Source organism: Carassius auratus, chromosome 42 (genome assembly GCF_003368295.1).
Source record: "Carassius auratus strain Wakin chromosome 42, ASM336829v1, whole genome shotgun sequence".
NCBI lineage: Eukaryota > Metazoa > Chordata > Actinopteri > Cypriniformes > Cyprinidae > Carassius > Carassius auratus.
Genome location: NC_039284.1, coordinates 913,929 through 927,500, shown reverse-complemented (window position 1 = coordinate 927,500; position 13,572 = coordinate 913,929). Strand labels below are relative to the sequence as shown.

The following is a 13,572-nucleotide window of genomic DNA, read 5'->3' as shown; positions in this document are numbered from 1 at the left end:
GTGTGTCAGCATGATGTCAGGTGCATGTAAGAGGCTTTTCCTTAATCCAGCTGCAGGTGTGTGTGTGTGTGTGTGTGTGTGTGTGTGTGTGTGTGTGTGTGTGTGTGTGTGCGTGTGTGTGTGCCTGTGTGTGTGTGTGTGTGTGTGTGTGTGTGTGTGTGATTGAGTGTGTGTGATCCATGTTTCCTTTGTAAGGGTTTAACATACTCCAAACTGTTCAGGCTATCAATAACATCCTGTGTCCCTTATCTTATTTGCTCTGGATTCACATTGGGATTCAAATTTAAATTTGGAGAGTATTTTTATTCTAGATGCCAACATTCCAAAACAAAATTTGGAACATAGCATTCACAGTATTTAGATTACTGCTCAAACTTAACCCCGTCTCTGACATATGAAATAATAGTCAGAATATGTGAGGGGAAAACAGAAAAGTACAAACTGAGCGAAAATATGCAAGTTGATGCAGATGCTGATATTTATGTGACCAAAAAGTAAGATGTAATTCAGAGAGCTTGTAAATCTAGATCTTTCTTTATAACAGTACAGCAGATACTAACATAAAACGATAAATCAGTCTTCACTCTCTAGAATATTTCTTAGTAAGATTCAAAACCTGATGATAAAGGATAAAGTATCAATTAGATGACAGAAGGCTTGTTTATCATTTAGATGCCTCAAATATGATACAGTAGGATATAATTAATTAATATAAAATGCCACCAAACCTGACTGATGCTATATAACCGGTGTTGATATGGTTGAGGAAGCTCTGCTTTATTATTTTCAGATGCATAACTCAGGTAAAATAAATAGACACAGCTAGGCTGATGGAGTGGAATCATCAGGAGTTGTAGATATTTGCAGGTGATCTGAGTCATCTGTGGTCCACGGCTGTTTTCTGTTTGTTGTGCTTCTCACAGTTTGTCTCCACATTCATCAGGTCGAGAGAGAAGGCTCTGGTTTTACTCCTCAGACGTCTGCTGGCTTCCTAAAACGAATGCGTAATATGCAAAGTTTTGCGATTTGTTTTGAAATGATTCTACACATGCAGAAATACCACAGGGTCAATGCATGCATGTGAGCACTAGAAGAAGAAAAGAAGAACAAACATCAGGAGAGGAGTGCTGTGTCCTGAGCTCCATGGCAACAGCACAACCACATCAATATGTGTTTATCAGTGCTCTCGATTCAACTGTTATCCTGCAGGAAATATCAGACTTCTGTCTTTACACGTGTATTTACACCACTGGTTTCATAATGATTACAGATCATGGACAGATCTCTGTAATGTCACGAAGGCTAAAATATATGTCTATATATTTATATTGGCTAATGCAATTTAATTACAGCAAGTGTGATGTACAGATATGTGCTGAAATTTTATGAAAATGTTTTCATACAATATTTACAAAACAACTTTTTTAATTATTCGATATTTGACAAAAAAAAAGATTAGTAGTAGTAGTAGTAGTAGTAAAAATATACATATTACTGAATAAACAAAACAAGAAAAATAATAAGAAGTAGTGGTAATGATAACAATAATTGTATTTTTACATTACAGCAATAACATTAAAATACTACTATGTATGGCTATTTTAATTTCTTTGTTTTAACTTTTATTTTGAATGAAAACTGTGGAAGCCTTTTTTTATTTGAAAAGAAAATGAAATAAAAAATAATTGGGTAACACTTTAGAACAGGTAACACCTATTAGTTGCTTATTAGCATGCATATTACTAGATTATTAGCCATCTATTAGTGCTAATTAAGAACATATTAATGAGTTATTCCACTTGACCTTATTCTAATCTTACCCAATACCTAACAACTACATTACTAACTATTAATAAACAGCTTATTATGAATTTATTGAGAAAAATGTCGTAGTTAATAGTTAACAAGTGTTACCTATTCTAAAGTGTAACTTTTTTTTATTCATCTCACATTTCAGACTATTTTTCTTCCAATTCGGAGAGCTAGGAATTGTGAGATATAAAGTCAGAATCGCAAAATATAGCATTCATTTCTATTCCATGGCAGAAGCGAGCTTCCATACTATAGTCAGTGAATAGTGGATTACTGTAAAGCCTCAGTTTTACGACAGAGAACATCTGGAAGGTGATTGGCCTAACATCTGAGGCGTGTGTGGTGAAAGCACAAGTTTGTAACCGACTCTAGAAAGCGCTAACACTACCATCAGTGAACGCTGATCACCTTAAAATGCTCAACTATTAGAGCCTTAAGCATTCAGCAGCGCTGGTCTTGTCCAGGCGTTCGCTGACCGCTGTGAACTGATAGTGATTCTCTACTGTAGCTCCAGTAATCCTGCTATCCATTAGCCTGCTCTGATATCTGATCTGCCCTTGTATTCGTGCCTCTGCCTGTAAAACAAGATGAAATGATTGTCCACTCTGCCCGTTCACTCTATCAATGACAGAAATGCATTTACAAGTCCTGAAAGAAAAGGATAGCCTATGTGGATAAATTAAATCAATTGGGGTGCTTTATCACAGCAGTAATTCAGGCGTTTTATGGCCAGTGTCTCTGGAGCATCGTTGCACGGCACATTTATTTATTTCTCTGTGCTAATGGCAGATCCTGTCTTTACTGAGCATCAGTCTCCGCTAATGTTCTTTTATAAGAGGAACAAACACTGAAATATCAGCGCAAGCATCTCTCTCTCATGCTCTCTTTGGATCTGTTTAGGAAGAGTTATTTGATCAGTGGATTTATTTGATGTGCCTTTTAGGCAAAGCGGAGTGAGCAACATTTGCACATTTTTTCCCAGCATCGTCTGCATGGTGCTCCCAAGCGCAAACTGATTATGTTAGCGCTGTTCTGCTAATGGCCTGGTTTGATTTTGTTGTACTTGTCCAATTGATGCATGTAAACAGCCAGCCGCTTGGACACACACAACACAAACCAGATGTCTCATATCAGGGATATCTCGACTGAGGGCTTGATCGCTTCTTGTGTTGTTATACAATAAATCAAATCAGTGAGCATATTAACGTCTTTGTACAAATGATCTACAAAATCAAGCTTTCTGTAAGTAAAACTGAAACCATTTTTTCCTCAAAATTTCTCAAAATAAAAAAGTTTGATTAAAAAAGAAGGCAAACAGTTGTCACTGAATGATTATGTGGTATTTGAGAGGAAAAACCATGTCATTTGCAGGATACGTGATGTATCTCCTCCAGACTCAATGCACAAAGAACAAAGCAAATGTTTCAGAAAAAATGTTGTAGTTGCTGTTCATCAGCCTGAATAACAGATAGACAGTGTGCTGTGCATCTGTTGGCTTGCACCGCAGATGTGCTCTGTCATAGCCAGTGGCATGTGCATCTCATTAGCCCCGTTCAGAGCTGCTGATGGAATTAAACATGAGAACATGAGATTGAGGACACATTTAGAGCAGCCTGCAGCTTCATAGCAAGGTGATGGCTTTCACACCTGAGGAATGTGTGGGAAAAGCACAAGCTAGCAGCTTCAGCAAAGGAAACTAAAGCACATGTCACTGACCATGACAGTCTGCAGCGGTGAATGTGGAGATAAAAACTCACTGATATGTGACATTTTTGCATCTGTTTTAGGGTGATTGCAATTTATATGAAAGCTTGTTTGTGCCACTGAATAAAAATGCACAATTTTTACTTTTTTGCTTTTTTGCCTTTGCAAAACATCTCACAATTCTGAGAAAAAAATCTGAATTGCAAGATAAAAGTTGCAATTATCAAGCTTGGAAACAAGCTTCCATCGATTTAAATGCAAGTACATGTGATTTAAAACAAGTAGGGCAATTCAGCAAACATAATAATAATAATAACGAGCATTATTATTATTAGTCTGCAATTCGTTTTAATAATACTAATTATTATTTTTTATTATTATTTAAATAAAATGCAGCCTTTTTGATTTATTAATTGCTATAAACCATATTGCTAATCTGATAATAATAATAAATATTATTGTTAAAATGAAACTGAAGCCACTAAGCCATATCTCAATTTAAGTTTTAGATTAGATTAGATTAGATTACATTAGATTAAACTTTATTGTCACTGCACATATAAGGTAAAAGGCAACGAAATGCAGTTAGCATCTAACCAGAAGTGCTATAAACAGTAAGTACATAATATACAAGTTCTACAATATGTACAATAACTATGCAGATACATATTATGGACATAATTTGTAGATTATAAATACTATCAGCATGATATACAGATGCCAATCACTGTGGTGTCGTCTGCAAACTTAATGATGGAGATGGATCCATGCACAGGCTTGCAGTCATAGGTGTAGAGGGAGTAGAGGAATGGGCTCAACACACAGCCCTGTGGTACGCCAGTGTTGAGTTTGATGGTGGTTTTATGCAGTCCTAAATCTGTCAAATGAATGCAATTAATGCTGAAGTGGAAGAACCATTGCAGACGTAAGAATTTAGCTTCTACCAAGACAAATTGCAACAGCAAGTGCTAAAACTCATGCAGATTCAAATGTCTATCCTTCCATCAAATGTCAGTAAATACAGATGCGTTCTCAGCTGTGCATACTGGTGCCTTTTCTGCACTTTCTGAAGTGAAGTCACAGCAGGTGTCTGAACAGAGGTTTGGATAGAGCAGATTATCCTCCGAGTGCATTATATAGTATCTGCTGCTCTTTCTGAGAGTGTTTAAGGAGTGTAGAGGGATTTCCACCTCTGTTTCCGCCTCTCTCTCTCTCTCAGGACATGAATGCTTCACACTTTATCTCCGACTCACAGCTTGAGTCTCTTCTTCTTTGAGCTCCATTTTGTTGAAACAATTCTTAAAAGAGATGCAATCATGATTCTACATATCATCTAGATATCATCTTTCAAGGTGATCTCTACCTGAGCATCATACATAATACAGTATATGACTCATTAAAATGGACTGGAAACAAACACTGGTAAACTATTAATCGTCTTATTGGAAAGAATGTACAAAAAAAAAACACCTTTATTGTGGCTTTTAAGACTCAGTTTTCTTTTGCATCATCCATAGAGAACTCCGTTTCTCAGTATTTCAGCAATGTCTGAAAATCTTTCAGCAGTTGTTTTTGGTTGTTGTGTTTTTGAATCTCAATTATTAGACTGTGGCAGAATTGAAAATTCAACTAAGTGTTCAACTAATTTTAAACAAAATATATGTAGGCCAAACTGAACAAGGGGTACAAAGGGATGTACAAAGGGATGTTTTTGCAACACAAAGTTAATATTTTTTTTTACATTTTACAAATGTAATGCTATGTGATATGTACATTTAGAAAAAATTTTCACTGATTTTATTACTAATAGCACACCACTAATCAACAAATTGCATGATTTGATCATTACAACAAATGGTGCAGTCAGGTTATCTGCTGAGTTTACTACTTCATTACAGTTTGTTTTAATACACACACACACACACACATGCATATATATATATATATATATATATATATATATATATATATATATATATATATATATATATATATATATATATGCATCAGCCCAGCTAACCCAGTTTGCCTGAACAACCTTGAAGTTAAAAATTGGTGATTTGTGTGACTGAGGTTTTATGTTTTTAAATGACTTCACCCATTTTTTCTTTTTCTTTTCTTCTCTTTTCTTCACCCCAAACGAACACAAACTAACAATGAACAATATTTATTTTCCACTTAAAAAAATATAGATTCTACTGACTATTTCATATGTCAGTCTTAACAGGGTTAATAATATGGTAGTACAATTATGTTTTATTATAGTACTATATTTCATCTCAGTTAGCACTCTGCAAGTGAGACATTTATTTAACAGCAGCATCACCAGTGGATAATCCAGCATGTGTGTGTGTGTGTGTGTGTGTGTGTGTGTGTGTGTCAGGTGACTCATGCACCAAAGCTGGAGCAGCAGGGTCAGCTCTTGGGCCAGTTTGATGAAAAGGCTTTTCTGTCCAGTAAGCAGCTGAAGACAGGTGAGGATCCGTACAGAGAGCATGCGTTCAACCTGCAGGAGAGCGACCGGCTGGGCAGCGAACGCGCCATCAGAGACACACGCCACTATAGGTAACATATTGTCATTTGTTACATATTTTGGGCTGATTTAATTGAGCATTCAGCTACCAATAGGAGTGTAGTACTCTAAACTCTGTTTAACATATTTTACCATGTGCAAATCCATTCCTTATGGCTGTGTGGTGAGCTACAGTAGATTTAATATTGACAAAGAAAGCCCTGATTCACTCTGTGTGTTTGCTGCATTCACAGATGTGCTTCCATGACCTTTGACCCTGACCTGCCGCCCACCAGCATCATCATCACTTTTCACAATGAGGCGCGCTCCACCCTGCTGCGCACTATTAAAAGGTGACAGCCCACACTGCACTGAACACACAGAGCTGTGAGATCGGGTTTGACACAAAACAATGTATCTAGGTAGATTCAGTGACAGCTGCAACACATTCTTCAAGATAATCGATTAATCTAAGGATTATTTAATAACAAGATATATTAGCATACATGGCTGTGTGAAATACTCAATCTGACTGGTCAGTCGTGACATTCTGAGGGATGTTATGTAACAGATAATGCACATCCAGCCGGCTGTTATTGCAGAATAACCCCCTGACAGGGTGATCAGGACCTGGTATCGCCCTGAAGGGGGTTATTCTTCAATAACAAATGTCTGGATGTGCTTATTACACAGCTACCTGCCACATAAGTAGATAATTAGTCCTGAAATACTGATTTTGAGTTGAAATATTTGAATGCAAAGCGTGAGGAAGCCGCTAGTTCAAACTAGACAGACATTGCAGAAATACGGTGCAGTCAGAGCTGATCTCCCCATACACAAAATACGCAAGCTGCATAGGGCTCCTGAAACACCAGGGGACATGTGCTCTCAAAGCTGATTTAATTTCAGTTTCTTATATTTTTTCTGTACCACATGTTATCATATTAGCTTTATTATATTGCATTTCTCTTTTTCTATCCTGTTGTTTTTGTTTCAGTGTACTGATGAGAAGCCCACCTCATTTGATACAGGAAATTATCCTTGTGGATGACTTTAGCTCCAACCGTAAGTAGAGCTTCATTTCATTGCAACACACACACAAACACGTTGACATTGAGATAAGACCGCTCTGCGGTTGCCAAAGATGCTTCAAGTGTTCAAGTCTCATTTCTGAACTGAAACACTGGAAGACCTTTCATGAGCCAGTTCAATTCTGGCTAGATTTGCTCATCTATAATACACTGTTATTATCGCATGCTGTTTTATAATGTACTACAAAACACTGAAATGCAATTAACATCTGCTGCTATTTGCACTAAGCCATTCTTTATACTAAAAGGTTTGGAGGGCTGTTGAGGATCGTGAATGGGTGTCCCTTATTTTGCCTCGCTGAAGGTGGCAAGCCTATAAACCGTCAAACAGAGATTTGAATCTGTGAAGGAAGGAAGTAGTTGTGCATAAAAGGGTTTTTAAAGACACTCAGTTGTTGTTTTTCTTATATATTTACACACTTGTGCTGTCAAACTGGTGTATAAACACAAAATCACTCTCGTAGATGTGAGATATGGCTGGATATTGAGATAATGGCACACTGTGATTACCTAAAATATATATATATATATATATATATATATATATATATATATATGAAAGCACTTGATGTGCTCTTTCTACTGCCAAAAGGACACAAGTGAATTCAGTTCAAATTTAATTTGGAGCCAAAAGACTAAACACTGACCAAACTAAGCCAATTGGTGTCAAAAACTGCATTTGTGTCTGTGTATGACACTGTGTATCTTCTGTATATTAGTATTTACCACAAAATATGGAAAAGATTCATCATGTGGCTTGATGGTCAGTACATGTTTAAGGATTTTGTTTTAAATGGTAAGATTTACAAGTTGTTTACTTGTTTACTGTATAACAGATACCAGTTTTATTTAGTAAGAACAGATGGGTTTGTTTAACAGTGTATGGCTAAAAATGTAATGAATTATTAAATTGTTAAACTTTGATTAATTCAGTTGTTTTTTTGATTATTATATTTTAATCAAGCCATTTAAACAGAACTGAGAAACTTTCAAACAGAAAACACTGGCAACCTCAAAAGCACCAGTCAGAGTCATCTTAGCAGGCGCACAGCCACATCCTGGCATCCAGCCACGATTACGATTCTGGAGATCCCTTTCTAATTAATACTGAATACACATTTCACACATTCCATTTCCTCCTTTCAAAACAAATCACACACACACACACACACACACACACACACACGTTTGTGAGACACATGCTAGCTGACAGCACAGTGTGAATCACGCTGACATCTGACATGAGAGAGAGTGTGACTTGACTTTTGTCCTGACGCTAATCTGTGCTTTATCCTCCCCTTCACCATCTGCCACGCTTCCTCTGCGGCTTCATTCTCCAGTTCTCCAACACACACACACACACATTCTATATTCTCATATCAAAAGAACCGCCCATATATGGATTGCAATTGCGCTTCTGATTCGACATAATTCTCTATCCTTAATGATTGCATAAGTATTTCTGACTTAACACATACTGTAAAAATGAGTTTTGTTGTTTATGTTCAGGGCTAGGTTATTATCGAGAACTAAAATAAATAAAACTAAACCTGTGAAAAATAATGTATTTTTTTATTATTATTAGAAATTATTTGTTACTTTAAATAAAATAAACATTAACTGAAATCAAATAAAATATAAAAAAGTAAGTTGCCAAGGCATCATTTCTCATTTTCATTTAAAGTTCAAGTACTAAAATATCTAAAACATAGAATAAAACTACTAAATAAAGGTGAAAACACAGTATAAAAATGAATGAAAATTATAACGAAATCTGTAATATTTATACTGCAATATTTTTTGTCTTGAATAAAACCAGTTATTTTAGATTTTACTTTTTTTTCAGGAGGAAATAGAGCTAATCTATATTAATTGGGTGGGACGTGTTAATCAAAAAAATAACTGTTTTCAACATTAATAATAATCAGAAATATTTCTCGAGCAGCAAATCATCATATTATTCTGATTTCTGATGATCATGTAGACACTGAAGACTGGAGGAATGATGCTGAAAATACAGCTAGAAATATATTACCATATATATTACCATTGACTTTTCTTTTCATGTAACAATATTTCAGAAAATGAGTGTGGTTCTGTTATTAGTTGTGTGTTTCTGTCTGTTGTCTATAATCATATTCAGTTCAAGCTGCAAACTCAGCTAAATGCTAAAGCATCATTTGTGCTCTGCTGCTGAACCGTGTCCGTCCCACATCAGCAGGAGAATACAGATGTTCAATAACCATCAGTGCAGGAGAACATAATGAAAATCATTGAATTAAAAATTGAACCAGTTCTGTTTCTGAATTCCTGGCTCGTCGGAGGTTTTACTTCTCTCCGCGGTTCCTCTAGAGCTCTAGATTTACCTGATTTGTCAGCGTGATCCAGCTGTAATTAATCCTTCCTCCTCAAAGGTCAACCGCCGACACGCTTCCGTTGTGTGTGTGTGTGTGTGTGTGTGTGTGTGTGTGTGTGTGTGCTTGTTTCATTCATGGACTGTTTACGTGTATCTTGTGTGCTCCAGTCTAACTGTCCTATTAAAATGATCATGTTGATATGTTTATATGCACATTTGTGCTGCACACTATTTTGTTTGTGCATTCTGGGAAATCTGATTTTCTGATTATCTCTCTCTCTTTCTCTCTCTCTCTCTCTGTAGCTGAAGACTGTCGACTGCTCTCTCAGATCCCGAAGGTGCGCTGCCTGAGAAACGAGCGCCGGGAAGGTATGTGTGATTTCTGAAGATCATGTGACACTGAAGACTGGAGTAATGATGCTGAAAATACAGCTGTGTATCACAGAAATACATTACAATTTAATGTAATTGAATTGAAATTTTCTTCAAATTGTTGAAGAAAAAAATCATCAGCTTCATTTTAATAAAAAAAAAAACATGTTGTACATGCTATAATGACTAGGGCTGCCCTCGACTAAGGATTTTTCAGGTCAACTAGTAGTCATTCATTTTAAGCATTAAGGCCCCGATATTCTTCAAACTAAGTTTTTTTTTATTCTCTGTCTGGGGACAAAAAGAAGTTTGAAAAGGCTGAGTGAGGGTATAATGTTTACGAACTTTCCAACACCCCGCGCTGCTGGAGGTGGGTGTAGATTAATGTAAACGTGTTGCGCGTATCACAACAACGATGAATTGAAGAAGTGTGGGCAATCTAGGTGTGAGACAGGCACCAATGGTCAGAATATTATAGACAAAAGAATAATGTAAGCAGCAGTTCAGAGTCAAGTATCATGTTTGCTATACAAAAGAACCATAATCAGTCCTTTCTGGGAAGTGTGAGTGGCTCATAGTCTAAACACTTTAGCATGATATATATTGGAGTCAGTTTAGTGTTCATTTATTTTATTAAACTGGATAAATCGTTACACTTTTTTATAAAAAGAATAAATAATAATGAGTGGTGTCATTATTTACTTTTGATAAAAACAAATTATTTTGATTATATATTCATTTGGCCTATTTAATTTAAATGTGCTTATTGAAAGAACAACAACAGCAGCAGCAGTATGGTGTAACATTTATTTGAAACACATGTATTTGGTTCTTGCTACCTTATCTTTACTCTTTCCTTTTTTCCATGGCTTTGGAAATCTTGTCTCAGATGTTACTCTTTGTCGCGTTTTGCTTAGCTCCAGGTCATCAGCACCAAGCTTCCTTTAACATTCTAGGAATGAAATGCTTTCTTTGGTGTGGACACTCCAGTGTAATCAGGAGATGTTGTTCTATGCTCGGACCTCCATGGAACGAGAGATGAACCGGGGGGGAAAAAGTTGCATGTCAAAGAAGGTGGAGTTTCAGAACTGGTCAGCTGTTTCGAGCTGCCGAAACTCAAAACGCCTGGTTGTGTTCGAAATGATGTCATATCAGTTTGTTCTTCGATTTAGTTAAGTAGATCTGGGCCTTTAATCGACGTTTAGTTAGTATGTTTATTAATAAACCATTTAAATCATTATAATTAGCCTTTAATTGTCTACATAGCCTAAGAAGCACTCAAGCACACGCATGATATTGTGTAATCAAGTACTCAGCTTCATGTTGTTCTAACCCCTTCGAGATTTTCGTTATCTGTGAAACAAAAACTGATGTATTTTGATGAAATCTTACAGATTTATGTCATTGCAAAAGATTACACAAGCATGCCTAAGCTTAATAAGCTCAATAAGGTTTGTTTTTGTGCGTCACATGGTAAGATGAGCTTGTTTAAATTTAGGTACATAAAGTAAATAAGTCGTTTATTTATGCATATCTTTGGAAAAATTATTCATGATGCACTTTAAATGATACAATGTTGAAATGCTTTTGGAAAAATGGTTAGTTGTAGCCTATTACAATTCAAGTCATGTATTTAAAAGTGAAATAAAAATATAATTGTAGTACTGTATTAGTATTTTTTGACAAATACATACAAGTAGAACAATATATTGATTTATTACTAAGGCGTAGTTGACACAATTATATTTATAATATAAGTTGGTACAATGTCAGAATGCTTTTTCTTATTTTATAGATAATACTTTATGAAACATAATAATAATACTTTATGAAATATATTAAAATGTTAAAAACTGTTGTGTTTTTTATTTATTTTATATCTTCTTTCTGAAAAGCAGGTTGAAGCACATGCTCATCACAGAAATAGTTAAACATATATTGCAGTATGTCTACTTTTAATGTACTTTAAAATCACTAAAACTGTATAATTTTACAATGTTCTTACACAAAGTAAACATAAAATATGCTTTAAGAGTAAAATAAGTATGTTTTCTGTAAATACACTAAAAAGTATGCTTGTGTTTACACATAATTCGTAAAAATCATAAGTAAGCATATATTTATTACCACTTTTGCACATTTTAACACACTTTAAGTAACCTTGTTAGGAGTAATATCGTAATATAAATATACTATCTGAATTTTAAGTACAGTATAGTACAGTTTAATACATTTAAGTGTACTTCTTTTTCACCTGGGTTAACACATGCTCAGCTGATAAGCTTCATCTATGTACTCAGTGAATGTATTATTTAGTGTGGTCGTAATTATTTTGTAATGAACATATGTTGGTGTTGATCAGGTCTGATCCGGTCTCGTGTCAGAGGGGCGTCCGCGGCTTCGGCCTCCATTCTCACCTTCCTGGACAGTCACTGTGAGGTCAACACAGACTGGCTGCAGCCCATGATTCAGAGAGTCAAAGAGGTGCGTCTGCTCGCGTCTCTGTCGGACACACTAACACAACACATCTCATCATGAACACACCTCTGGTGGTGCAAAACCTCTTGCTTTTTGGTCAGATCACATGACCACCCCATGGAATTTCACTGCGCAATTACTACCAAAGAAATTCTATCAAAAGAGTTCCAATGCACAACCATTTATTTCTATCATTAAGGTTAAATATGATAAGGCTATTTATCTACAATGACTCAAAACATACAGATAAATCTAAAATGACAAAATATTTACAAATGATCAAATATTAAGCATAGCATTAGTTCTGGCTGGTCCTAGTCTACCTATAGGGAAACGACGCTTATCACAGCACAATAGCTAACTACCCTCCTCCATCCCCAGCTCCCCCTCTCGTTCAGTCAGGATTCGGCCTTCTGATTCCCCTTTGAATCAGACTCATTACTCAAATCTGTACATTAAATTATTGATTCATAGAATTTGAGCAGATTTTTCATTTGAGATAGCTACTTGATCTGTATGTGCGCTCTCTGTCTGCGCGACCACTGACGCTGCTTTAACATTGTGAGTGTGGAGAGTCAGTAGTGAGTCATAAAGTCATAGAGTCCAGTCTGGAGATTTTTCCAGAATCTGAGTGAGAGGAAGGCTGTTTGTCTTCTCACAGCTGCACCGTGTAGCCTCTCTTGTCTTAAATCATCAAGAGCAATTATCATCAACTCATCATCAACATCATTTTCGTCTTCTCAACCACTTTTCAGCAGCATACGAGCTTTGTTATGCAGCCAAGAGCCTAGTTGTTCTCAGTATACCTCGTGCTGCAGGCAGTGATTCAAAATGGTTGCTCAAATCTGCTGATTGTTGAAGAAATGAACTTTTTCATCAGGCACATTTTCCTCAGATGTAAATATGAAAATGTAGTTATGTATAATGTAAAATCAAGGCATCATTAAGTAGTTTAGACACCTTTATAATACTAAAACTCAGTGTAAAACCATTTTTTATATTCTATTTGACTACAGACTGTTTTCAAATTTTTGACTCAAGGGTCATTATTATTTGACACTTAATACGCATATCTGAATAATATGAGTGCTGTAAGAAATCTAATGATACACACTGAAAGGAACAAATGCTGTCTGCTCTTGTCAACACTTTGAAAAAGAATCTGGTGTCTGCGGAGCCTTGAGCAACAGTCGGCTTTAACAGAGAAACACTGCTTGAAATATATGGAGCGAGAAAACTATTTGAAT

At 35.9% G+C, this 13,572-nt stretch overlaps 1 protein-coding gene across 2 annotated transcripts in view; it reads left to right on the top strand.

Moving 5' to 3' along the window:
• The window catches only part of LOC113060388 (polypeptide N-acetylgalactosaminyltransferase 16-like), a 28,739-nt gene that overhangs the window by 414 nt on the left and 14,753 nt on the right, over positions 1-13,572 (top strand). For both annotated transcript variants that reach the window (XM_026229266.1, XM_026229265.1), the window contains exons 2-6: positions 5,900-6,081; positions 6,283-6,381; positions 7,026-7,093; positions 9,779-9,844; positions 12,210-12,331. In XM_026229266.1, coding sequence (XP_026085051.1) covers positions 5,900-6,081; positions 6,283-6,381; positions 7,026-7,093; positions 9,779-9,844; positions 12,210-12,331 — 537 coding nt within the window. The remainder of the gene's footprint in view (positions 1-5,899; positions 6,082-6,282; positions 6,382-7,025; positions 7,094-9,778; positions 9,845-12,209; positions 12,332-13,572) is intronic.